General features: G+C 44.7%; 3 protein-coding genes across 3 annotated transcripts in view; 2 read left to right on the top strand and 1 right to left on the bottom strand.

Annotated features, from left to right (window-relative positions):
• Positions 1-243: 243 nt before the first annotated feature.
• On the top strand, positions 244-5520 carry LOC306937920 (G-protein coupled receptor 20-like; the record flags this gene model as incomplete). Its single annotated transcript, XM_079521947.1, has 4 exons — positions 244-402; positions 3114-3370; positions 4451-4583; positions 4930-5520. 4 exons carry the CDS (start codon positions 244-246, stop codon positions 5518-5520), a joined length of 1140 nt encoding a protein of 379 aa, XP_079378073.1.
• A 2887-nt stretch (positions 5521-8407) lies between these two features.
• LOC306937919 (tubulin polyglutamylase TTLL11-like) lies at positions 8408-10345 on the bottom strand (the record flags this gene model as incomplete). The annotated part of the gene is made up of 2 exons (XM_079521946.1): positions 8408-8899; positions 9113-10345. The coding sequence occupies 2 exons, from the start codon at positions 10343-10345 to the stop codon at positions 8408-8410; spliced, it is 1725 nt and encodes a 574-aa protein (XP_079378072.1).
• A 6424-nt stretch (positions 10346-16769) lies between these two features.
• LOC306937918 (focal adhesion kinase 1-like) overlaps positions 16770-26769 on the top strand; it is a gene marked incomplete at its 5' end in the record, with an annotated part of 91466 nt that continues 81466 nt past the window's right edge. Inside the window, 2 exons of the mRNA XM_079521945.1 lie at positions 16770-16826; positions 19623-19662. Of these exons, the coding sequence (XP_079378071.1) occupies positions 16770-16826; positions 19623-19662 (97 nt within the window). The remainder of the gene's footprint in view (positions 16827-19622; positions 19663-26769) is intronic.

Here is a 26769-nt window from a genome sequence, read left to right as displayed (position 1 = left end):
TGCGTGCGTGCGTGCGTGCGTGCGTGTGCGTGCGTGCGTGTGTGTGCGTGTAGGGGGGGGGGGGGGGGGGCATATTGATTATGGAGTGTCTAAGGTTCTCAGCATGAATAGGGTAGCTGAGAGACCTAGCTGGAACAGTTGAGGAATAGCTGTGTAGGACTGTGGACTGGATCAATAACTGGCCTCCCCTCCTCTCTCTCCCCTCCCTCCCATTCAGGAACCATTGGTCATCCTACTTAACCGATGGAGAATCTTCTGACAAACCTTAGCTCCACTTCTATCCCTGAGCAGACACCAGAACCTACTAACTGCAGTGTATGGGGAGGCCCGTATCTGCGCAAGGTAGCTCACCTAGACACAGAGCTCTACAAAGACTTCTATGCTGTCTGGGTGACCCTCATGGTGAGATGGAGATGCATTCCAGTTGGAAAGGCATGGGTTCAATGTCATTGTTGTTCCTCTCTACATTTTGTTAAAGGCTGTGGAACTGTGGAATGTAGAATGCATCAGTTGTAGAAGGTTTAACCACTTTAAGCCATGTTATATTTTTACAAAATCTTCAAAAAAGTTGAATAATGTGTCATGATGAGATGTGTTGTGAGCTTGTACTGTGTATCCGCTTTTTTAGCAAAACATTTAGAAATGAATTAATTAATTAATTAATTAATTAAATGCTATTTATTTGTTTATACTTACTTACATGCCCAAAATAGGGATTCCAGGTTGATCTAGGGCAGGCTACTTAAAGGACCCCTTCACTCATTACTTGCGCAAGCAGAGTGCGCAAGTACTGTGGTCGGCAGGACCGAAAGTGGCATGTAGTACTATGTATGGTATACATGGTTATAAATGGCTGTTGATGGTGACGTAAGTAAGATATGTTTCAATGTTGGATGGGTAAAAGTAAAGGTAAAGGTAACGTATGTATATACATGTTACATGTATGTAATATGTATGTATGTCGGTAAGAATGGTGGTCCCTTATTGGCTGTTGATGGTGACGTAAGTACGCTTCAAGGTAGGTATAAGGTCAATAACGGGTCTAAAGCATTTAGAACAGCAGTTGTAATTGACATTAGTTAGTAGCAATACTTGCACGCTTTGCACCTCGACAGAGTGCATTTCTACTTTTCAACCAATCTTCATATAAAGTTCTCAGTCTCACTATTGCATGTTACTAGCTTACCCATTCGAATATATGAACACCAAATTATGTACATTGTGGGTAATGTGATTTAATAGATGTAGGCCTATGTATTTTGAGGTGTAGGCTACTTAGGCCTGCATGGGCCACCTTTTTCAAAAGGCAATTTTTTGTGCATTTGGGCCTTCAAACCACACGCAAATGGCGTTTTCGGCCACTCAAAGGTTTTTGGAAACGGATAAATAAGTGAAGATTTTACAAAATATCCGGATCAGTGGATCTGTGTAGTCATGCGAAATGGAGATTTTGAGAAACGATGACGTCACGGCTCATTAGCGCATGTCATTACTTGCGCAAGCAGAGCGTGCAAGTAATAGTTTTCGTCCATGTCGCCGTTTGATGCGTATGCGCCGTGCCAGCGTATGACGTAATGACTACTTGTGCTTGATATGGCAGTGGTGTCAGATTACATACATGTATACATACATGTATACATAGGGGCATTACCCCAAATCACACCTTAGAAACAATAGAAAGCATGAGTGTCTATTTCAAACAAAGTGTTTTTTGACAGGGGGGTCATATTTTGACAGCAGGACTTGCCTGTCATAATTTGACCCCCCAGTATTAGGCTGTATTAGGATGTTGATAATCATTCATCAGCCAACACTCCCCACTCACAGGTAGAGAGGACGTATATGGCCTTAGTCCTACTCCTCCTCCCAGCCAACGCTCCCCACTGACAGGTAGTTACCCCCCTTTTGATTAAGGGCATGTGAGCTCAAACCCACAATTCAACATTTTGGTTTTAATATTAATATTAATTTTGTATTCATCCTTAGGACCCCAAATCCCCCCCCCCCCCCCCCCCCCCCTTAGGGCCTTAGTCCTACTCCTCCTCCCAGCCAACACTCCCCACTGACAGGTGGTTGATAGGCAACTAATGATTGTATAACGCAACAAACATCGTTATATTTGTTAAATTGAAAGAGGGCTTTGAGAGGCCCTGTATAATGTCTGTGTGCAACTGGGCAAGCCAGTGAGGAGCAGGGGGCTAGGCCACACAGATTTTAAGATGGCACCATTTCTCTCTACTTTAATATTGCTCACTGCCTGTGTCTCAGGCAGAGGACCATTCAGTAACCTGCCTACCAATTACATCATAGTTAGGCAGGTTTGGTTTATTTCAAAGAACAATGACTTCTACTTCAGCATGCTAACTTTCCGAGACGAGAAAGACTAATTTCTATCTTGGAATCGCCATTGATGATGGCATGGGTTTCTGAATTGCATAGTCCATCAATGCGACGCAGAGTGAGCATCAATATGAGCATTAGTGAGGACCAATTACATGGAGATAAGTTTGAAAATGGGAAGTGCTCCTTTTAATTGTACGTTCAAATCAACACTCAGGAGGAAGGATACTGTCTGGGGGGTAACTAGGTTTTTATGGTCTGGCACTGGAATCCAAACATACAGTTTGCTCTTCCCTAAACATATAGAGGCTTCACTAAAACAATCCAATACATTTAGGCTACTTGTTCCCCTTGGTTTGGCACCAAGTTACACAGCACTACCAACTAGAAAAATCACACCTGTGTGAAGTGAGTGGCGCTAATATATTAAAGTCTAACTCATGTTAATTAGGTGATGTAATGGTGATGTAAAACAAACGGTGCAAACACAAACATTAAACGACATTAACAATAAAGAGACAATATGAACTAAAAACAAACATTGAACTAAAGTCAAACATTAAACCTGTGTATAGGAGGGTGCTGTACGAATAATCGGACAAGTCCGTCTTGATGACATGGTTCTGACGTAATGTGTACCGATTTTTGTGAATATTTGCCACGCGTTTTTTCAGCACTTCCGATGTACAGGCTGTTTACAAATTGTGCATGTGAGACTCAGCTCGACAGATTACTTCATCATTAACTGACATTCCGTTCACTCCCTCTGCCAGGTGTGTAACTGCGTGATGCTGGTAGTTGGGGTCGTGCTGAACAGCATTGCTCTCTACGTGTTCTGCGGGCCCTCAACCCACCTTTCAGCCACTGTGGTTTATACCATAAACCTGGCCATAGCTGACCTCTTGGTGGCGCTATCACTCCCAGCCCGTATCGCTCTGTACTACAGTGGAGGGAACTGTCTGGCCTGCTCCTACGTGCACGCGTTCAGCTACTTTGTCAACATGTACTGCAGTATCCTCTTTCTGACCAGGTGGGTAGGTCAGTGGCCTTCTCCCTTCATCTCTCCATATCCCCTGTTGACATGTGCATATTATTGTTATTATTACAACAGCACAGGCATGTTTTTATACCAGTTCTCCTAACCTTTTCCTTTTTTAAGCTGAGCCATACAGAGATTTCTTCAACTCGATGATATGAATCGTGTGTAATTGTAACAGGTAAACAGCAGTGAATGTACCAAAGTCTGCCAGGCTGTCACCTCATAGTACGGGGCTCAGGGGTAGAGTGGCCGGATGGGAACCGCAAGGTTGCCAGTGCCTCAATTGCTCCTATAATTTCTCCTGATGTGCAGGTTGGTGCCTTGCATGGTTTCCTCCTCCATCGGTGTATGAATGGGTGAATGTAATGCACAATCTATATAAAGAATTTGATATTAGTTACCTCTTGCATGGCCATGCAGCTTCTCCACGCAGGTTGATATCTAGAACCAGCTTTGTGCAGACAGCCCTGCCTCTCCAGATGAGCAGACAAGAAGAAGCAAGAGCAACCTCTGGAAATATGAATGGGAAAATTATATGACAGCTGAGCGCTTGAATGGCTGGACAGAGGAATTATACCCACTGAATGCCTTGCTTGTGGTCATGACCTTGGATGAGCAACCTGGAAATCTCTAAATAGTCTGCGTGTGGAGCAGGCCAGGGGAGGTGAAAACCGCTGATGCACAATAAGATAAGACACTTGCAAGTTGCAACTGTGGATCAGTGCAGACTGTCCCATCTGCTGCAATGTGTGCCGATGCCCCCCAGTACAGAAGACCTAGCAGAACCCACCCAACAGCTGTGGCCTGTGCTCGATATCAGCAGAGCAACATTTGAAATAGTTACCGTATTTAAAATATGTTAGGGTCAAAATATGTCAGGTTTCACCTGACAAAAAGGTCAAGCTCAATTACATAATCAACCATTATCTCAAGAACAAAGACATAGAACAAGAGTTGTTGTGGCCACGGCGGCAGGGTTTGCACACATTTAAATCAGTGACTGTCACCAAGTTCATTGCCTAATATTCAACCATTGCCTTTGTTTGTTAAATCTTTATCCTCTCCTTCCAGTATTTGTGTAGATCGATACCTGGCTGTTGTCCATGCATCCAGTACTCTTCATCGATGGAGAACTACTGGGGCAGCCAAGTGTGTCAGCGCCACCGTATGGCTCTTTGCAGTGGTGGTTACCTACTCCTTCCAGGTAAACAAACACACACGCCCATGCAGGACACGCAGCCCCACACACACACACACACACACACACACACACACACACACACACACACACACACACACACACACACACACACACACACACACACACACACACACACACACACACACACACACACACACACACACACACACACACACACACACACACACACACACACACACACACACACACACACACACACACACACACACACAGTAGATGAACCCAAAGTTAATAGGAACAGGGTTTGGGACGATTGGTCTGATCTGGTTTGTGTTTTTCTTCCACCTTCCGCCTCTCACCTCACCTCTTCCTGCATATGCTCCTGCAGACCACAGCCTTGGACCTCAGCTCCTCGTGCGTTCTCATCCCGGCCCTCCTCTCCCTCACCATCCTGGAGTTCCTGCTGCCGCTGCTGGCCGTGGTGGGCTTCACGCTGCGCGTGGCCTGCTTCCTCTCGGCCAACCAGCGGCTGATGCCGCAGCAGACCCGCGCCAGGAAGATGCGGGCGGTCCGGCTGCTGGCCACCGTGCTGTTGGTCTTCACCGTCTGCTTCACGCCGTTCCACGTCCGCCAGCTGCTGGTCTACTTCCGGGTGGAGATCACGGGGGAGGGGGGGCTGAGGCCGGGGGCGGGGCCCGTGCTGGCCTATCACATCACGGTGACCCTCAGCAGCCTGAACAGCTGCCTGGATCCCGTGGTCTACTGCTTCGTGACGGACAGCTTCAAGCGAGTGTGGCGGAGGAGGCGGCGAGGAGGAGGGGCGAGGGAGACGGATGGAGAGTGGGAAGGCGGGAGGACGAGCGGAGCGGAAGTGGACAGAAACTCTGTGAACAAGTATTCAGGCACGGCGCTGGCGATAGTGCACAGTGTGGCGGCGTTCGCGCTGACCAACTCATCCCGCTCTGTGACCAATGTGTAACGGTTGACTTTGACAGCTTACACACACACACACACACACACACACACACACACACACACACACACACACACACACACACACACACACACACACACACACACACACACACACACACACACACACACACACACACACACACACACACACACACACACACACACACACACACACACACACACACACACACACACACACACACGGCCCTCCTGTCCCCTCTCAGTTACAGGGAAAGCAGGACAGATGGAAAGAGACAAGGGGAATCTGGGATACAGACACTATTTCTCCTTCATATCAGTCCTAGTCTTTTGAGAGACTGAGCGTGTTCCTGTGGATAAACTGCAATGGCTATCAGACTACACTGCACTGGGTCTGACAGATGAACTATTCTACTGTATGTGAAGCAACTGAAAACTGAATGACCACGTCTTCCTGAAGTATGTATAGTCTAAATACTAAAGGCAGACCCTGTCTGAAGAACGACAGAGATATTTGTAACACTCTGCTATGCTGAAACACGATTTAATCCACAAGAGATATACAATAATATGAAAATAGATCTCACTCTGGCCATAAGACCAATGTGGAGAGATTCTGAGGCCATGATGTCATCCTTCAGACAGGGCGAAGAACGAAAGGTAAGCCGATTTATACGCCCTACACAATGTGTTGTGAGCTAGTGAATCTGTGTCGTGCAACACCATCGTGCGATGGAGCATAAATTAAGCAGCACGACGTAAGCGAGACAGAAACAGAGAGAATGTTCTTGAGTCAACAAATGTAATAAGCTAGACGCTATCCTATCTGTGCCTGTATAAACACTTGCAACAGTTACTCTTTAAGTGCTTATTGTAGCCCACTCGTAATGCCATTGTTTATGACTTTCCCTAAGTGTATAAAAGGAAGCATGCCATGAGAGTCCCATAGAGACTTCCTATATCTCCACAATCTTTTAAATAATCAAAAGCAAAACTAGTTGATTCTCCATTTCAACACTGATATTGTTGTTGTGATCAAATAGTCCATAATTATTACAAGGTATTATTGATTTGGCTTGGCTCCCAGGGTCACGACATATTTGGTACATAATGTGAATTGTGCCAAAGTGTATTAATGAAAGAGGCTTTTGAAGAGATGAGGCGGTACTTCAAAGTGCTCAGTGCAGACCACTTGTTTTATTTCTTTCTCAACTGAATTTATAGAAGCACATAAATTATGCTTATTTTCAATACGCTTAGTGAATAACAGGGATACATCAATCTTATTTAGGGTTATTTTTCTTCACCATGCACCTCTTACATAATAGAGAATATGTTTCTGTATTTGTCCGTAAGCTTCTATAAAACAAAACAAGTTAGTTAAAACTTAAAACTGTATTGTATACTTATTCCTTGATAAAAAAACAGTTGCCAATTCATTTAGTTAATTATTTATCCTTCCTTGATATTGTTTTTATTATTTAACTGCTTTTTGTGTTGTTAAGTGTATTACCTTTCATTGATGTTTGGAAACTGTTAAATAGTCAAATAAAGTTATTATTAATTGATTATTGTCTACGCTAGGCCGGGCGGCCAAAAGCCATACATCCAAAGACCATATGTTTTCCCCCCTGTCCATCCGTCTGTGTGTCCGTGTTTTTCTATGTGTGTGCGTCCTGGTCTGGGAGCAGCTAATCTCAGGCACTGTTGGACCGCTTGGCATTGAAACTTTGCACACACACTCCCTGGAGGCCAAGGCATGTCCTCTGCTCCAAGGTTTTCATCAGCGTGTATTAGTGCCACCATAAAGCCAATTTTTACTCCAACAGATTTTGTCCAAAACTCACACAAATCAGTATACTATCTGAGTATCTCTATGGTCATGTGATGAAGACAGATCTGTCAGATTTTTGATGGGCGCTAGCCCCTCCTATGTCCGCGGTTTTGAGGGTTTGTGTAAACACAAACATTGAAGACAAACGTGTGTAAACACAAGCGTTGAAGACAAATGTGAGGACACAAATTGGGGGGATAGCGGGTAACTCCACATGCGTGACGCCCACCTATTGAGACCATTCAATGTCAGGTGAAAAGAAGATGGTGGCGTGACGGCCTGGGTATCAGAGGAGACCCAAGGCTATCTTCACCCTCCCAATGACTTATTGGGAGGGTTATTAGAGATGGAGTACTCGCAGAGGGGCTGGGGAACGGGGAATTGGCTCACTTATCAAATTGGGTTCGCTTGCCCTGAGATTTGTCAGTGATAAATCTTCAATAAAAACATTTTGAAAAGAATAATAATAATAATAAATATAATTAATTATTATAATAATAATAATTATTATTAAATATTACACTTTCATACAGAAAATCCAGCATAACGTGCTTCACATAATGAAATGAATATGAAAACATGCATTAAAAAAAAGAAATGAACCAGAAACGGATACTGTACCGACAAAGAAAATACTTTCCAGCCACATACAGTACATTTCTCCCACTGGGTCACACCAGGAGAGAAGAAATAATACATTATTTCCCACATGATTCCCACTTTGTTGACCGGGGTCCCCCAGGGCTCTATACTAGGTCAGCACCTTTATTTTCCTTAACACAAAATTCCTTCTTTGGGTCAGATTGCCGGCAGAGGTCAGGCCCACCCTCTCTCTCTACTAGTCAGTTCTCCACGTTAGACCTGAGCGCCGCAGGCCTGAGTCTCTGGTGCAGCCGGTAGTCCTGGCTGGCCACTCGGCGCTGGGAGGCCAGGGAGTAGACGGTAGTCCTGGCTGGCCACTCGGCGCTGGGAGGCCAGGGAGTAGACGGTAGTCCTGGCTGGCCACTCGGCGCTGGGAGGCCAGGGAGTAGACGGTAGTCCTGGCTGGCCACTCGGCGCTGGGAGGCCAGGGAGTAGGCTAGGCGTTGGTCAGATCCGACGTCCGAGTCCTGTTGCGTCGCGACCGGCCGCTGCTGCAGCTCGGAGAGCGCCTGCCCTCAAAGCCCAGGCTTCCGAAGGCCAGCGTGGACGCGAGCTTGGCCTCGCACACCTCCAGCAGAGAGCTGACCTGATCCCTCAGCGCCTGGGATTTGAACCTGCGGCCCGCCAGGTGGAAAAAGGCTTGCACGAACGCCGGGAGTCCCATGCCTGCTTCTCTAGAGTCATGCAGGGAGCTGGAACAGCGGCGTGTGATATCTATGTATAAGATATCCACACATGCCATGGAGAAATGGCTGCTGCTTAGCTTACAGTTCTTGATGAAGGTACGGAAGGCGGTGGGACCCAGAGACGTGTTGCCTTTGACACCGAGGAAGCGCAGGAAGATGGCGGCAATGCGCTCCACCAGCCGCAGGTAGTTGAACTGCTCGGTGTATTTGGGGTAGACCTGTTTCAGGCACAGGGAGGGCAGCGTCCCAAACTCCTCCTGCATCATCTCTGGGAAGCGCGCGTCGCCCATGTTCTCCTCCCACTGCTCACAGTCTCTTGGCTGGGATCCTGTCATCTCTGGGGAGCTCGAGTCGCCCCTGTTCTCCTCCCACTGCTCACAGCTGACTCTTGGCTGGGATCCTGTCATTTCTGGGGAGCTCGAGTCGCCCCTGTCCTCCCACTGCTCACAGCCGACTCTTGGCTGGAATCCTGTCATCTCTGGGGAGCTTGCGTCGCCCCTGTTCTCCTCCCCCTGCTCACAGCTGCATCCTGGCTGGGATCCTGGTAGTCTCCTCATGAGGCGCAGCGTTTCTCTAATAACACCCACTTTGATCTCCTCGTCCAGTGGACTGGGGATGTGCTCAAACACCCCGGGGGCCACCTGCTGTGTATGTTCTATCTTCATGCTGGGGTTGGCATTCACCTCTAGTAATACTGGCTTCAGGTTCTCCATGAGGAGGATGTCAAATCCTAAAATCTGGAAACAAGATGGTCCTGGTTTTCCAGGGGGTATATTCGCTTGGTAGTGCACTTTAAGTTCAGGCTCCACGGCAATGATCGTCTTAATGACCAGCGAGCTGATGTCCGACCACACCTTCTTGATGTCCACCCCTTTAGAGGCCAGCCGGTGGAGCACACTGGAGAGGGTGCGCTTGCTGCCTGTGTTCAGGCTGTCTGAGTGGACAAAGTTATCACTACGGGCATTGAGAGAGTAGTTAGTCAGGTGCATGAAGACATGGCTTAGATTCTTCTGGCTGGGCTCCTGGTAAAGCTCGGTGCAGAAGCGTGTCAGTCCTTCCTTGGCAATGTAGATCTCCAGTGGCTCCAGGGACTTGATCAGCACGTAGAGGCGAATGTCAAACTTGAGCTTGTCGATGAGCAGCGGCCTGTGGATGTACTCCTGGACCACTGCTTGTTTGGCCTGGTACCCCCCCGTCATGATCCTCAGGTCACTGGGGTCACGGATGAGGAAGATGCCGTCGCCCTGGGAGCCGCCGTCCGGCTTCACGATGAAGGTGGGCTTCAGCGTCGGGTCAACCTCCTTCACCATGCGGATGTGTGCCGAGAACTGCTCGTATTCCTCCGGGTGGATCCAGGAGCGAGGGTAGAAGTTGTACTCCTCTGGGAACAGTTCCTGCATGGTCCTCACGGCCCGGCTCAGTGTGATCTTCCTCAGCATTTCGTTCATACCTGGGAACTTGTTGACCTGCCCGGAAACGATGTTCTCGTTGTCATGGAAGGACACTCCATGCCAGTAGATATCACACACTTTACGCTGTCCATGAGGAAACACTTGAGGAAACACTTTCCATCTCAGCTGCTTGATGCTAAGCTTCACTGCCTCCAACGTTGCGTTGGCCTTCGAGGTGTCCACCGTCACGGGTCGTTTGACTCGTCTCTTTCTCATCAGTTTTAACCCGGACGCCATCCTTGGCGTCCGTGGGTCTGTGGTAGGGCACAATGTTTTGGTAGAGTTTGGTAAAAGGTATTTCATTTGTAATTACGTCACTTCCGGTGCCATCTCCTTATTTGGTGTTGAGCCATCCTTGGCGTCCGTGGGTCTGTGGTAGGGCACAATGTTTTGGTAGAGTTTGGTAAAAGGTATTTAATTTGTAATTACGTCACTTCCGGTGCCATCTCCTTATTTGGTGTTGAGCCATCCTTGGCGTCCGTGGGTCTGTGGTAGGGCACAATGTTTTGGTAGAGTTTGGTAAAAGGTATTTAATTTGTAATTACGTCACTTCCGGTGCCATCTCCTTATTTGGTGTTGAGCCATCCTTGGCGTCCGTGGGTCTGTGGTAGGGAACAATGTTTTGGTAGAGTTTGGTAAAAAGGTATTTAATTTGTAATTACGTCACTTCCGGTGTCATCTCCTTATTTGGTGTTGAGCCAGCAATGGCTCACAGCATTGTTTGTCAAGCATCCGTGTAGACGGAAGAGAGAATTGTTTGGAAGCAGCGTGTCATTAACCAAGGTTTGTGTTATTGTTTTGTGTCAATGTTTTAAGTTCTTTGTTAACATTTAAGCTTTACAGTATATGTTATTGGATTATGAGTTTAATTGATCCGTTTTGTTACAGTTTGACAGTTTGAGTTTGGTTGTTTATGGGTTTCCTGTCATTCCATTTTCCAATTTCCATTCCCTTCATTCTCCTCATGCAGGCAGTGAGGTAAATAATTTGTTCATGTGTGCATTTTATTTTCATGTTCATTATGTTTGTGTGCTTTACGTTTTGTTCGTGTTCTGATCGTTGTTTATTCTTTGTGTGTTCTATCAGTTTTGACGTTGGTGTATTGAGTGTGGGAGCTGAATAAACAGTAAGGTGGTATTTCATGGTGTTCTGTCTTAAAGTGACAGCACTACATTTGATTTCAACTCTTAAATGGTTCTTATTGACAGCTATTAGTATATCATTTCTTTGGGGTTTATATTTTTCAGGTGGTCTGGACTTAGTGTAATATAGGGTCTTGGTTCAGACTTACATTATTCACTTATAAAATCACACTTGTGAACTTGAAGTGAGGGGAGCCCCGAATTGTGGGGGCATATGTTGATGTTCTCATGTCCATGAAAAATTAAATACATTTAATTTATCAGCGAGATAACGGCTTACTTAATTTACCCTAAACAAACATTAAAATGAATTAATTTGGTTTTGCAGAGGATATGGGGAAGATGAATGGAGGATACTAACGGTAATTGAAAACAGCCCAGCAGAGAAAGCGAGAAATTGAGGAGCAAGTGAAAGGAGGAGATAATGAACTTCGAGAAGCACACAGATGAATGGTGCAGGAAAAGAATGAGACAGTGGAGTTGAGATACGATTGCAACTGCAGACAGACAGACAGATAAGGGAGTTGGAGAGGGATATGGCAGCACCACTTCCTTAGAGCAGGGGAGAAGAGAGGATGGGGGAGGAGGAGGAGAAGAGAGTGGAGGAGGAGAGCAGGGGGGGAGGAGAGGAGAAGAGAGCGGAGGAGGAAGGGGAGGAGAGCAGGGGGGAGGAGAGGAGAAGAGAGCAGAGGAAGGGGAGGAGAGGAGTAGTCAGGGAATATTATCAAAATAATGTCAAATCTGGGATTACATTTCTTACCAAGAATATTCTTCACCAATATGTTTGTAAAGGTGTCTACTTTAACATATCCCACATTGGTTTCTATTCAACCACCCTAGGGGAATTTTTGACAGCAGCTGAAAGTTGGGGTACCATCAACAACCAATATAAGGCACAATGTTCTAAATTTCATTATGCTTTAAGTAGCATGTGACATGTCAAACTAAATGGTTTTCATGAACGCATTCCAAGGATTAGTTTTGCACAAAAAACACTCCTTGGGCTGAAAACGGCCATAGCCGTCATCACAAGTCTTTGTCAGACATGCCCAAATATGGAGTCTGGCCTGGGCAGAGGCCTTTTGTGGTGGTTCTGAACAACCGTGAGTCCGACCGACTCGACACCGGGCACTGCACTCCCTGCAGGGGAATGAGCGTGTGTCGAATTTGGTCGGCGGGGTGAACGGTTCTCGATTTACGTGGATTACAGACGTACACACAGAGACTTGGTGCATTTATAGTTAGATAGGACGCTATACTCGTCTAAAGCATCAAATTAATATGACGACACTGCCTTGAGTCCTCTATCTGTCTATCTACTTTTTTGCTGCTATGACAACTCTTTCCTTTCTTCTAGTATTGAAGTAGTGTTGTGCAGCTTTTTTCTATATTTGTTGTAGGCTACTATAATTGACGATCTTTTTTAACATTTGTATTACTTGACCTGTTATTTTTTACACTCGAATAAACGCTTACATTCCAGGTGATTTGTGCATACTGTATTAGTCAGACATTGAATGTGGATGAATAACAAAGGGGCTGCTAACGATCCCCCTTGGCCCCCCTCCACTCTACACTCTATTTAGGCCCCATTTACACTGGCAGCCAAATCCAGCCTGAATCAGATCTGAGCCACATCCAGATTGGAATCTGATTTGTTTAAATGAGTCATGTGACCATTTAAACCAATCGGATTTCAATCTTGATGTGGCACAGATCTGATTCAGGCTAGATTTGTCTGCCAGTGTAAATGAGGCCTTAGGCCTCGGCCACACCACTCTGGATCTTTTGCAAAACGCACATTTCTCTGTGCGTTTGGGCCTTTCAGCCACACGCAAACTGCGTTTTCGGCCACTCAAACGGAGGTTTTTTTAAACGGATAAATAAGTGAAGATTTTCGAAAATATCGGATCGGTGGAGCTGTGTAGTCATGCGAAACGGAGCTTTTGAGAAACGATGATGTCACCGCTCATTAGCGTGTGAAATGCAGCTTGTGCCTGCATGGGAACTACACAGATATCTATTCAATTGTTCATGTTTATATATCACTGTTAACTTAAAAACGTATCATATGTTGCATGATTGCATCAACTGCAGCGAGCAAAGGCAGCTCTACTGCATCCAATAATAAATATATCAGCCTAGGCTAATCTACTAGTCCAGTGCAGACTGGTGATTGAAGATTGAAGATTATTGAAGATTGAAGATTATCTGAATATAGCTGAGTATAGCAAGAGTCAAATATTGGTGCCGAGTGGGAAGCACAACCGATTGTTTTAATTCAAAGTGGTATATATTCTGTGAAATGTTTATCATCATTCCTCAAGCTCCAAGTGTTGCGTCCACATGCAGCGCGTTGTGAGCTTGCAGATCGTCGGTGCCCCACTCTGTTGCAACAAGCAGAGGTCCTCACAAGTATAGGTAAAATACTGCCAGTCCTCAGCGCAATGGCCTGTTGCCAGAGAAGTTGAGATTTGACTCTTGCTATATTCAGATAATCTTCAACCGATTGTTATAATTCGAAGTGGTATATATTCCGTGAAGTTTATATTTTCATTGGGTGCACAAGTCATGTTTTTAATATGCCTTTATCAAATGATATGAGAGAGATGGTAGGGTAGTGCCCAATACAAGCCCTTATAGCCATGCAGCCTATATGATCTGTGGTGCTTGCTAGGCATACACCATAGACTGTAAAAAAAAAAAGGCCTACACTCTCTCAATTTTAAGGTTAATTTCACTGATGTGTACAACCTTTATTCAAATAGTTTAATTTGTATTGGTGCCGAGTGCGAGTTAATTGCGGACCGCTACAGATAAACTGTGGATATTAACCTACCAATAAGGACCCAGGCCAAATGCCATTTTGCAGTAGCCTACACCAACAAGTCTATGCGTGGTGTGTGCATAGCCGCATGTGAAACTATATCGTGCTGTATTTTGCGCTCCATTTCATGGTCATGGTCATGCGAGGAGAGAGGTGTGAATGGAATCGCATCGTGCGTGCGCATAGGCTATATGGCACATCTCTCTCATGTTTAGGTAATTAAGGGCGCACCATTGACTGCATGTCACTGTGCCTACATTCTGACAATGTGCACGTGAACTTGTATTAGCCTACATTATAACGTGCCACGGTGCCATTTATTATACAGCTCGAAAATATAGCCACTCTACAAGCTCACAACTGCAGGTTGTGGACACTTCTGTCTGACTCTGCTATTAATTTCTGTGCAGGACTTGCCAAGTCGCCAGAGCAATAGTAAAGTGTCTATCATTTTTAAATTATATGGAGAGACAAGTCGAGAGTCGGGATCTGGAGATTTACGCACATACAGTAGTGTGACATGCTGACAGACAATGAAAGAAACATATACTTCCACTCACAATTTAGGTGGCTTTTAAAATGCGGTACTTATTCCTTCATTAAAAAATATGATTGGCACCTCATAAGTGTAAATATAAAATCAAATATAATATAGCCTACAATTGAAACCTGCTACGCAGTGATTTTATCCTGTGTTCAATGCGTTTCTGCGTTTGGGTGTGGACTCAGATATCTCTGTCGTATGGGCAGGGATTTTTTCTAAAACGGAGGACGAAAATATCTGTTTTGCAAAAGATCCAGAGTAGTGTGGCCTGGGCCTTAGTCACTTGTTTGTGCCGAATCTGGGTTGCACATGGTACACTCCCTCTGGTGTTGTGGGTGTGGACTTCGTTAACATTAAGGAAGTATTTAGACAGGTACACATGGGTATCTTGGTGGTGTATCGAATCTTGTGGACCAGACCCATTGCAAGATGCTGTACTCTGTCGTCGACATTCCAGCCTGGCAAAGTGGGCAGGGGTGAGGTGGGTTCGGGGGGTGAGGCCAAGTAGGAGCCTGACCAGTTTGTTTTGGGAAGTCTGGAGCCTTTGAGGTGCTGCATTGTCAAGAAACCTTGTACGAGGGCTCCTGTTTAGGGTCTTCAAGGTGTTTTTGTTGACCAGTGAGGAGGGTACAGTTCAATGAAAGTATATATATATATATATATATATATATATATATATGTGTGTGTGTGTGTGTGTGTGTGTGTGTGTGTGAATGTATGAAGGCCTTATCAGACGACGTCAGTCACGTCACACTGATAAGAACACCACCTCTCATAAGATGCAATGGAAAGGTTCTAGCAGCTGCACTCACGTGTAAAAAATATGCCCCATCAAACTTTCAGTTTCAGATGCTGTTTTTCTCCCAGTGTGTATTGTATTCTCTCACACCTCCAGTCGCTGTCATAAGAACGGGAGCCTGAGGTGCGCTCATGATCACGGCAGCAGAGCCTATTTGTGCGCGCACCTGCAGCCCATCAAGTATAATTTATGCTTCGTCCCGCGTTGGTGTCGCGCACGCAGACCTCTACGGTCTACGCTCACAACAGTCAGTGGCGATATCATGTGAGCTTGTATATCAGCTGTTCTCTGCGTGCAATACTGTTGTGCAATGAAGTATACATGTCTCCTAGGCGTGTACCCCTATGCGTGCACCTCACTAGCCAACACACAAGAGAGGTTGAATGAATTGAAACCAGCGCTCCACAAAACAACAGTTTTGGAGATCTGTTGGGAATTGATTACATGAAACAGTCACCCTGCGACCAGTCTCAATGTTTGTAAACAAATATACATGTACACACTTGCAAAAAAAAAAGGAAAATTACTTTTAAGTTACATTTTCTCTACACTAGAGTGTGCTGTTGGTTAAAGGTAGGAAGTGTGTCCTCATTTACATAAACACATCTTACATCTGTCTGAGACTTAAAATGCTGCTGCAGCTACTGTAATGGAATATATTATATAATTGCATTCCATTACTGGAATAATAATAATTATTAGGCCTATTATTATTAATTGACTTGGATCCCCACTATAGTTTGAAACTTTGAATATATCATTCATGATATGACCAGCAAAGCAGTAAGTCTACTACTAGTACTACATAGCATTGCTATAGCTTTTACTGAACGCCAGATGTCATCTGTGAAACTGTACTACTGTACTAAATGTATAGCCTAGGGCTACATTAAAGCGCCCTGCAAATCCTGTTTCAACATAGAAGTAAAATTGTTTAATTGAGAAGTTAATTGAGTTCTGCAAATGCAGTCAGTTCAAGCAGTTGTTTTATTTGATTTGAAGCTGTATAAGTCTACTGTCGCAGTAAATCGGGTTATATAGGCTACCTATATATAATAATATCCTCTTTTTTAATGTATTAACTAATTACATGTAAATGTCAAATATTTTACATGTAGGCCTATTCATGATGTGTCACTTTTCTCCTCGTTGCCAGGCTCTCTCTCTGTGTGTGTGTGTGTGTGTGTGTGTGTGTGTGTGTGTGTGTGTGTGTGCGTGCGTGTGTGCATGTGTGTGCGCGCGCGCGCGTGTGTGTGTGTGTGTGTGGGGGTGTGTGTGTGTGTGTGTGTGTGTGTGTGTGTGTGTGTGTGTGCGTGCGTGTACTAGCTTCCAGCAGCAGCCATATTGGAATGCTGGATGTGGGGAAGGGAAGCAGGAATAGGGAGAGCGAGAGAGAGAGAGAGAGAGTAAAGGCACACTTATACTCCAGTTATACAACTGAAATAACGGATTATTTATTGAGAATACCAGTTATCCTGCCGACAAAGTGAAGACAAACACCGGCACGTCCCGGGGCTGAGACCAGTCAATGTGAGTGAGATTTGTTTTTATGACGTTTATTCTTTAGAGCTAAAACAAAATCAGGGGAAAGGCGGTGAAATGTTCACCTTATAAACACGTATTAGCCAATGATAGTCGCTTCCTCGCGACATTATTTGTCAATTATTTTCATTGTATGTGGGGAAACGTCGTACAACAACATTATGGAGACTGAGAGAGTGTATATATAGTTTTACTTTTAGTGCATTGAGAGTGAGCTAGCCTAGCCGCTGTCCCAGTGCCTCCTACTACCACTCTCGTCGCCAGAGAATCACATGTATTCAATGTAGTTATAGGTTCACCCAGGCAGTGAGTCAGTGACTGTTGGAACTCTTGGCTGGATTAACCTTTCATTTGATCTCAAACTTTTGATTCTCGTAGCTACAGTGTTGCGTTGGGAGTTGTTGTTGTTGTTGTTGTTGTCTTTCATATAGTTTGTGTTAATCGTGAAGTTGACCCCGAGACAGCCACATTCACTTCCAGCCCGCGGCACGAGTCTGATGAGAAGCAGGTTGTAGTCTGACTCACTAGACTTTTTCCTCTATTTGTTTACCTCTTTGTTGCGAAACTACCTGACGTAACCACCCAGGAACCTTCCTCCTACCTGTATGTGTAGTGTACAGAGCATAATGAAAGTTTTGGTGTACGTCCTGCAAGCAGCCAGCCATATTCATCCCATCCACATCCTGTACTGGGGATGTGCTGCAGTCAGAGATCAACATAGAGGCATTGTACAAAACAAATTAAATTCACTTCAATGTGATTTGCCATGCAACTGCTGTCCAGTCTGTATGAGATCAGATATTTATAGAATCACTTGACAGTGACACTATGAGATTATCATGCTGCATAACTATTTCTCAGACACACTTTTGTCACTATGTAGAAGGAATTGGTTCTATATTCTATTTATTTATCCAGAGCAACACAGAGAGAGAGACGGAGCTAGAAGTCAGTAGATTACAGTGTATGCTGCTCATAATTGCTCTAAGTACGGCATGATAATAATCACTGCAGAGAGACACTCTGTGTGTGTGTGTGTGTGTGTGTGTGTGTGTGTGTGTGTGTGTGTGTGTGTGTGTGTGTGTGTGTGTGTGTGTGTGTGTGTGTGTGTGTGTGTGTGTGTGTGTGTGTGTGTGTGTGTGGTGCATTTATATAGCGCCTTTATCCAAGGCGCTTTACATAGATTGTGCATTACATTCACCCATTCACATTCATACACTGATGGCAGCGGAAACCATGCAGGGCACCAACTAGCACATCAGGAGCAATTAGGGGTTCAGTGTCTTGCTCAAGGACACTTCGACACTAACTCTGGGGGAGCCCGGGTTCGAACTGGTGTGTATGTGTGTTTTCTAAAGACATTTTATTCTTCAAAAATAAACTATTCAGTTTGGTAGCCACAATGTGTGACTTCTTCTGGTAGAGTGACATGTTATATCCAAGGTATGATGACACTGTATGTACTGTACATACATTACACAGATACCTTTTGTAACCTTAAGTTGCAGCCAATGCAACATTTCTTGTTTTCTGTGATTGGCTACGTACGTATCGGTTGTTCTCAAACATTTTCAGGTCAAGGATCCCCACATGAATGTGTATTTATTTACTAGCCATATACCCCCATTTGAAAACATTTTTGTGCCAATGGTAAGAGATAACATTTTCAAAAATACCAGATCTACAAGCTTACAATGCAACGCAACGAAAAAGGGCACAAAAAAGAAATGTAGGTAGTGAAAATAGCCAATCTACAGTACAAGCTCACACGATGTGATGCTTTGTGAGCTTGTAGATTTATAGATATTTTCGCTGTTTGTCGTGCAAGAAAAAAACCAAATGATTTTCGCAATATTTTTTTGTCACGTCATATCTTCACTACCGAGTAGTAGACTACTGAAAATGATTTGCTCTGCAGCATGAATCGGTTAGTGTGTGTGTGTGTGTGTGTGTGTGTGTGTGTGTGTGTGTGTGTGTGTGTGTGTGTGTGTGTGTGTGTGTGTGTGTGTGTGTGTGTGTGTGTGTGTGTGTGTGTGTGTGTGTGTGTGTGTGTGTGTGTGTGTGTGTGTGTGAGAGAAAACTAAAGGAAGTGTGTGTCTCCTGGATGTCCTGTGTGCTGAACATGTGTGTAATTGTGTATGGTTCTTCTTTAAAATTTGATTCGTCCTCCCACATGTGGTTTCAGCTGTGAAGGAAGAGGTGTGCGTGCGTGCTTGCGTGTGTGTGTGGACAGGAAGGCTGGATGAAGGTCCATTCCATTTGCTTCTGGATTGGTTGCATTCAGGATGTGGACCCCTGTGTGTGTGTGTGTGTGTAAACACACACACACACACACACACACACACACACACACACACACACACACACAGAGCTTTTACTGTACATCCTAAAACATGCTGTGTCCCTCAGGAGCTGAAAGGAAAACGCCTTCTTCCTCTTAGCGCCAACAACGCCACACAGAACCTTGTGTGTGAGAGAGAGAGAGAGAGAGAGAGAGAGAGAGAGAGAGAGAGAGAGAGGGAACCTGTGTGTTTATGTTGTGTGGAGATAAAAGTTTGGCCAGTTGGAAATCTCTGTACTGTAATTTACACTTGCTCACTAACTGTTTTTGAATGTTTGTGTTTGTGCAAGAATGTGTGTGTCTCTGCTATCATTGGCAGCCATATGGTGGAGGTCTGGATGAGACCCCTGAGAACTACAGTACTATCTATGTTGTGTCTTGTATGAGAACCTTCGCCTCTGGTGCTCCATGAGTTTGTGAATGTACTCGGCTGCACCTTCAGTAGTTGTTTCCTTGCACAGTACAGTATACTTCCGTGCGCGCGCGCGTCCGTGTGCAAATTGTGTCGTGTCCCTTACAGCACTGACAGCCAGGGACAGCGTTTCGAGGGGCGACTGTGGCTCAAGAGGTAGAGCAGGTCGTCCAATGATCCATGGGTCGGCGGTTCGAATCCCGGCTCCTCCTGTCTACATGTCGAAGTGTCCTTGGGCAAGACACTGAACCCCAAATTGCTCCCGATGTGCTGGCTGGTGCCTTGCATGGCTTCCACCGCAATCGGTGTATGAATGTGTGTGTGAATGGGTGAATGTAATGCACAATCTATGTAAAGCGCCTTGGATAAAGGCGCTATATAAATGCACCATTTACCAGTACCTAACCATAACCGCAAGCACGGGAGCAGACGCTAGCCGCATGTCGGACTAATGCCCTGTCTGAAAAGCGTCCACCTCCCTTGACACTGTAGTATGATCAAGTAAGGACATTCTAGTAAAGACAAAATAGTGTGTCTTCTTTTTGTCTTTGAATTCGTTTTTAAATAGCCAAAATCTGGTATTTTCTTGCAATTTTTGTGTGACACTGTTTGTTACAGAAATTCAGGTTTAGGTGGTTGATCAATGATCAGACTGATCCGATTGAATCCTGTCTGTGCCATTGAGCTTTTTTCTGTTGGTCTGTGAATCTGTTGCAGCAGGAATATGGAATATTGACTATTAAATGCTACAAGGCGAAAGCAAAAGCACCCATTATAGTAGGCATCATTGTTTGATATGCATATACCTTTCACAATTCATACTTAACTTTATAATTCACGCTAATTTAATTTTCTTAAGGTTTTATTACATTATTTTTTTTAAATATATGTTTATTGGTAGCGGGTTTCAACAATTTAAGTTCAGTTTGAACATACCATTTTTTTTCTCCATTTTCTCCCTCACCCCATCCCTCCCCCCCACAGTTATAGTCATTATTAAAACAATTAAAACAATATTTAAAAAAAAACAATAATAATTGAGTACAGACATACAAAAACAACAATAGCAAAAAAAAGGATCCAGTCCATTTTATTACATTATTGAGTTTGACAAATTATATGCTTGTATTATTCTAAATACAGAAGTAATCATGTCCCCGAAAAACGCTGCCCACCCCTGTTCTAAATTGATGATCATGGACTTCAGAGACAGTGAAATCTTAAAATACATACAACATGATGACAGTTTTCACAGTGCAGTAGAGTAGTTTACAGGCTGCGCCGGTGCCTGTGATAGAGTCTGATTTGTTGTGTGCCTGCGTGTGCATGTCCTGGTTCAATAAACTGTCTGGATAAATGGACGTTAATGTGCACGTTTGGAGGAGGAGGAGGAGGTACCATTCTAGCATAATACTACTGTAGTGTACTTGCTGCCTATTGGATCTGAAAGTTGCTACAATGGTAGGAAATTACATCATTGCATTGACTCGTCTGTCCTCAGGGCGAACACGTGCGTGCGAGCGTACACACCCACACAATGCACATCAAAGGAAAGGTCCACACAAGTAGGACACATACAGTACTACTACGCAAGCACACACACACACACACACACACACACACACACACACACACACACACACACACACATGCACACTCAGCAATACTAGTAGCTACTACAGAACTTGATTTTATACTTTGTTGCATGCCGGTGTCTCGCACCGGAAATGGCAGATCTGCAAGCTCACACCACACCACAATGTGACTCGACGTGAGCTTGTAGAGCTGCTATTCTCGGTACACAGTCAAGTATAAATCAGGCTGAAGGCTGTATCCTTGGTTTAGCGTGTCTAGTCAGTGATGAATGGAACTGGAACACATACTGTATAGACTCTATACAGTATGTGTTCTCTATACTATAGAGTCATGAGGGTTTCTACTGTACCTCGTATCTCTACACATGGTAGCCACCATCAAATGTTTATACCAGTGGTTCCCAAACGCCTTCATGTCAAGGACCCCCAAATTGACACTAATTAGCCCGTGGACCCCCATTTGAAAAGATATGCCAGGGACCCCCATAAGAGAAGATTTTTACGGCTCTAGCAGTGATTCTCAACCCGTTTCATTTTCAAGGACCCCCATGCAGTTTGACATGCATTCGTCTACGGATCACATTTAATGGCATTTCTATCTCTGGGACCCCCAATTCTTATTGTAAAATCAATGTTAATTTAACTCTGATACAAATGGAACCAAATGGACCCTAATGGACTAACGGGTCCATTTGGTTCCATTTGTACACTCTCAGAGTTACAGACCCATAAGGGTCCATTTGGTTCCTAACTATCATTTAGCTAGGGACCCCCTGGAACTCCCTCAAGGACCCCTGGGGGTTCCCGGACCCCACTTTGGGAACCACTGATGGTAGTTTCAGGCTCTCTTTTCTTTCCTGCTGCATCAGACAGACAATATGGACATATAAGTATGGACGTCACAAGTTGGATTTGAACGCCAGCAACAAGTCCAGTGAATGGTGTCCAGTTTTATCCACCAGCATCAACAATCAAAACTCACCCAATGTTATTGCTGGGTTATTACTCCTGACAACACTGACTCTGTCTGCATGTTTGTAATGCAGAAGATAATACGCACAACTAGCGTTATGTAGTGTATATACATCAGAATACAGTGGCTCATATTGTTAATGTGATATCTCGTTTTTTAGCTGCTGCCAACACCGCATACACTCTGGCTGGAGAACTACTGTGTGTGTGTGTGTGTGTGTGTGTGTGTGTGTGTGTGTGTGTGTGTGTGTGTGTGTGTGTGTGTGTGTGTGTGTGTGTGTGTGTGTGTGTGTGTGTGTGTGTGTGTGTGTGTGTGTGTGTGTGTGTGTGTGTGTGTGTGTGTGTGTGTGTGTGTGTGTGTGTGTGTGGTTCGAGAGGACAGGACTTGGGTAATTACATAGCAGTGAGTCAGAGAGAAGGAAAGAAAGGAACAATTGTTGAGCGTTTGTCATACTGAGATAGAGAGCGAGAGAGACGTAGAGACTGGAGGAGGCGAGTGAGACGGCTAATGTAATTCATTCATGCAGCGAACTAGGGAATAATGAGATGGGTTTTTAACCTGTGGACCAGCTACCCTGCCCTCGCTCTGTCATCTCTTCTCTCTTGGGATGTTGCACTGTGCACACTGTTACATTGAGCACGAATGACCAAAATTGCTGTTTAAACAAAAATGATGACATAGTTATATAGGTGAAACAAGGGCTGTCTCCGTTGTGCATCTGTCCCCCTTTTTTTTCTTGTTTCCTGCTCTCCAGTTAGCTCATAACATTAGCCGGTGTTATCAGCACTCCGCTCCGCGCTGCGGTGTTCATGGGCGCGTTGCGAAATACTGCAACGAAGCGCACTCGCCTATTAGTTTGGCGGCGTTTCAGAGTGTGCGGTCAGACTCCCATTGGCTTAGGTGGCGTTTCAGAGTATGGGGTCAGACTCGCATTGGCTTAGAGGGGGTCAATCATAAGTGTTCATTTGTCGCTAATAAAAACACCTCGCAGTGCAAGGTGTTGTGAGCATGTAGATCGTCTATTTTCACAATATCTATCTGCGGAACCGAGTCAAACTAAAAATGGAATGCCTCAACTCCCACAATAAGGGCCTTTCTCGGCCCCACCCCTCTACAATTGTTTATATTGTGTTTACTTTCCAAGATGACCGCAGCACCAGGAGGGGGTGGGGCAGAGGTGAGTGGGTGGGGTTGACATAGGCCCTTACTGGGCTGCGTTCACACATTCAAGACACCTGTCTTGTGTCGTCTTGTGTCTGTGTTTGATGGCCGCTCCAATGCATTTCCAATGAAAGCCCATGTGGTTTGACCAAGCATTTTGTTTGATGAGGGGGAGGGGGGCAGAACACATCCATCAAAGCTGTGTTCAGACACAAGGCAAGTGTCTTGAATGCAGCTCAGTAAGGGCATACCGGTATGTCAACCTGCCCGCTCACCTCCGCCCCACCCCCTCCTGGTGCTGTGGCCATCTTGGAAACTAAACACAATATAAACAGTGGGAGAGGGGTGGGGCCGAGAAAATATGTATTTTGTTTTGGGGTGGGGGGGGGGGGGGCTAAACTCATGTGAAACTGACTAATCCGATATTTAGAACGGTTGACCGGATGTTTCAGGCAGCAAATGTGGTATAAAACTGTTTCTGAATGGGCACAGCATGCAGTGCAGCACCTTGTTTAGTTGGCTGTCTGAAGTGCTGAATGCACTAGATTTACTCTGATTAATTGTGCAGCTCACGGTTTGTGCTGCTTTGACCAGAGTGGAGCTGGAACTGCTGACTGTGCCGTTGATAAGTGTGTTCAGTGCAAAGTAGCCTCCGTCAGACCAGTCCACAGTGAACTGAAAACACACTTCAGACTTCACTTTGGCTCCAAGTATAGAATATACCACAGAGCAGGTTTTGAACTACAACATATTGGTACATCTGCAATAGCAGGCAGGTACACAACATATAAATTATGCTTTCAATTCAAGTAAACTGTATCATTTTAGGTGTTTTTATTACAGGCTATTCACCTGATCACACGTCTTTCAATACAATGTCTCATTTGTTCATTCGTTCGTTCATTCATTCATTCATTCATTCATTCATTCATTCATTCATTTACAAGTTGGATACGCTGTGTGCGTGTGTGTGTGTGTGTGTGTGTGTGTGTGGCGTATATCTATTCTACGTCCGAGCATAGACATGGTAACGCCCTGCCTGCCTCTGATTGGCCTACCAACACTGCCCGTCTTGCCTGTCCTCCGAGATGCAAGGGCACTCCGTGGGGGGAAATAATACGCGTACAAGAGAATGGCAAAATGCGACAGTAACTTGTAACTAATATTGTTTGTGCCGTTTGCTTTGATTGAATAATTGATTGAACACGTATGTACTATGATTTGATTTGGCTGTGTTCTAAATTAAAGCGTTAGTGTTGATTATCATGTATTAATTTAATTATAGTAAACTAATACTATTATACTAAAAAAGATAAAGATCAAGGTATTAATCTAATTATAGTAAACTAATACTGTTATACTAAAAAATATAAAGATCAAGGGAAAAGAGACCTTTTTACAGTAAAATAATGTTTCAAGTTTACACATAATCAGGCCAACGGCATAAACAATATTAGTTTGCCTCTTCTACAAAAATAAAAGTTACTGTCGCGCGTGCCAAGCTGTCATTCTCTTGTATTATATATCGTACTTGTATTATTTATTTATTTCCCACCACGGAGTAACCTCGCGGCAGACTATCCAGCATCTTCCACCTCAGAGGAAACTCTGGTAAGGCCGGCAGTGTCGGCAGGGTGTAGGCCAATCAGAGGCAGGCGGGGCGTTACCATGTCTATGCTCGGACGTAGAAAAGATATAAGAGTGTGTGTGTGTGATTGGTTTCTGCTGGTTTCTGCTTATATCGACTCCACCCCCCCCCCCCCCCCCCCCCCCGCCCACACACACACAGTGTAGAGATCATGGGGTCCAGGATAACACCTGGAAACAGGCCACAAGCATGACAGCACGCATGCACGCGCGCGCGCGCGCGCGTGTGTGTGTGTGTGTGTGTGTGTGTGTGTGTGTGTGTGTGTGTGTGTGTGTGTGTGTGAGAGAGACAGTGTGTGTGTGTGTGTGTGTGTGTGTGTGTGTGAGAGAGAGTGTGAGAGAGTGTGTGTGTGAGAGAGAGTGAGACAGTGTGTGTGTGTGTGTGTGTGTGTGTGTGTGTGTGTGTGTGTGTGTGTGTGTGTGTGTGTGTGTGTGTGTGTGAGTGGAGAGAGAGAGAGTGAGACAGTGTGTGTGTGTGAGAGAGAGAGAGTGAGACAGTGTGTGTGTCAGATTAGTCATCATCAGAATCGTTGCAGTGACAACGGGTCCTTCAACAATGGATTGGTCGGTGAACTAGTCTGCCTGTCTGTCTGCCAGCCTCATTGTGTTTCTGTCAGACTGTCCATCAATCCCATTTTGTCCTGTCTGTTTGTTTGTGAGTCTGAGTGTCTGATTTAAATCCACCCACCACTCTTGTGTCTGTCTGTCTGTCTCTCCCTCTCTCTCTCTCTCTGTCTTTTCTCAGTGACCTTTGTCGCTGTTTGTTCCACCGTTGTCGCTCCAGTTCCACATTCTAACTTTAATGAACTGTTGACTGCTCAGACACTCCAAACCTTTGACTAACGTTGAGTTTGACGCCATGGCTATGTTCTGGCTGAACATTATGCTGGCGTCATCGCAGCAGTGTGAAAATCTTTGAATGTCTTTAGATGTGATAGAAAATACAATATACAAGCTCTAGTTTCAATGCGTCTGCCACACATTGAGAGCTTGTAAATTGGACATTTTCAGTTATTTTATTATTAGGGCATTTGAAGTGGTCATACTAGCAATGTGTTCATTAAGTTCCATAAAATCTTGATTAAAGCCTCAATCAGATTTCTTCACCTACTGTAGTAACTGTAACAGCAGTTACAGTTACTAATGTTACAACATTACTAAAACATCATAATTTTACATATTGTGTCAATTTTTTAAGTGTGTGTGTGTGTGTGTGTGTGTGTGTGTGTGTGTGGGGGGGGGGGGGGTCGCTCCCTTCATAATGTTTCACTAATCACATTAGGACATGGTCATACAAACATTTTCAGTCGTGAGATTTAATTTAGCTTTAATCCATTGAAACCCTACTTGACACCTGCTGCCAATATAGCCTAATGCTGAAAAAACAGGTGAAACAAGAGCAAATCTTCTTTGCACACACACACACACACACACACACACACACACACACACACACACACACACACACACACACACACACACACACACACACACACACACACACACACACACTAGCAGGGTATCGTAAAGACTGTTCAGGCTGGTGGCATGATGCATCTGAGATTAGTGAAGACGACTGTTGATTCTCAGTTAACTTACTATGTGGGAGGGAAGCAGCCCAAGCAAGCTTTCAGTTAGTTGATGTTTGTGGTGTCGAAGGGACGTGAAGCAAGGTAAA

The sequence above is a fragment of the Electrona antarctica genome (assembly GCF_951216825.1).
Source record: "Electrona antarctica genome assembly, chromosome: 15".
In the NCBI taxonomy this organism is placed as follows: Eukaryota; Metazoa; Chordata; class Actinopteri; order Myctophiformes; family Myctophidae; genus Electrona; species Electrona antarctica.
Note: the sequence above shows the minus strand (reverse complement) of the source record. Positions and strands in the feature narration are given on the sequence as shown.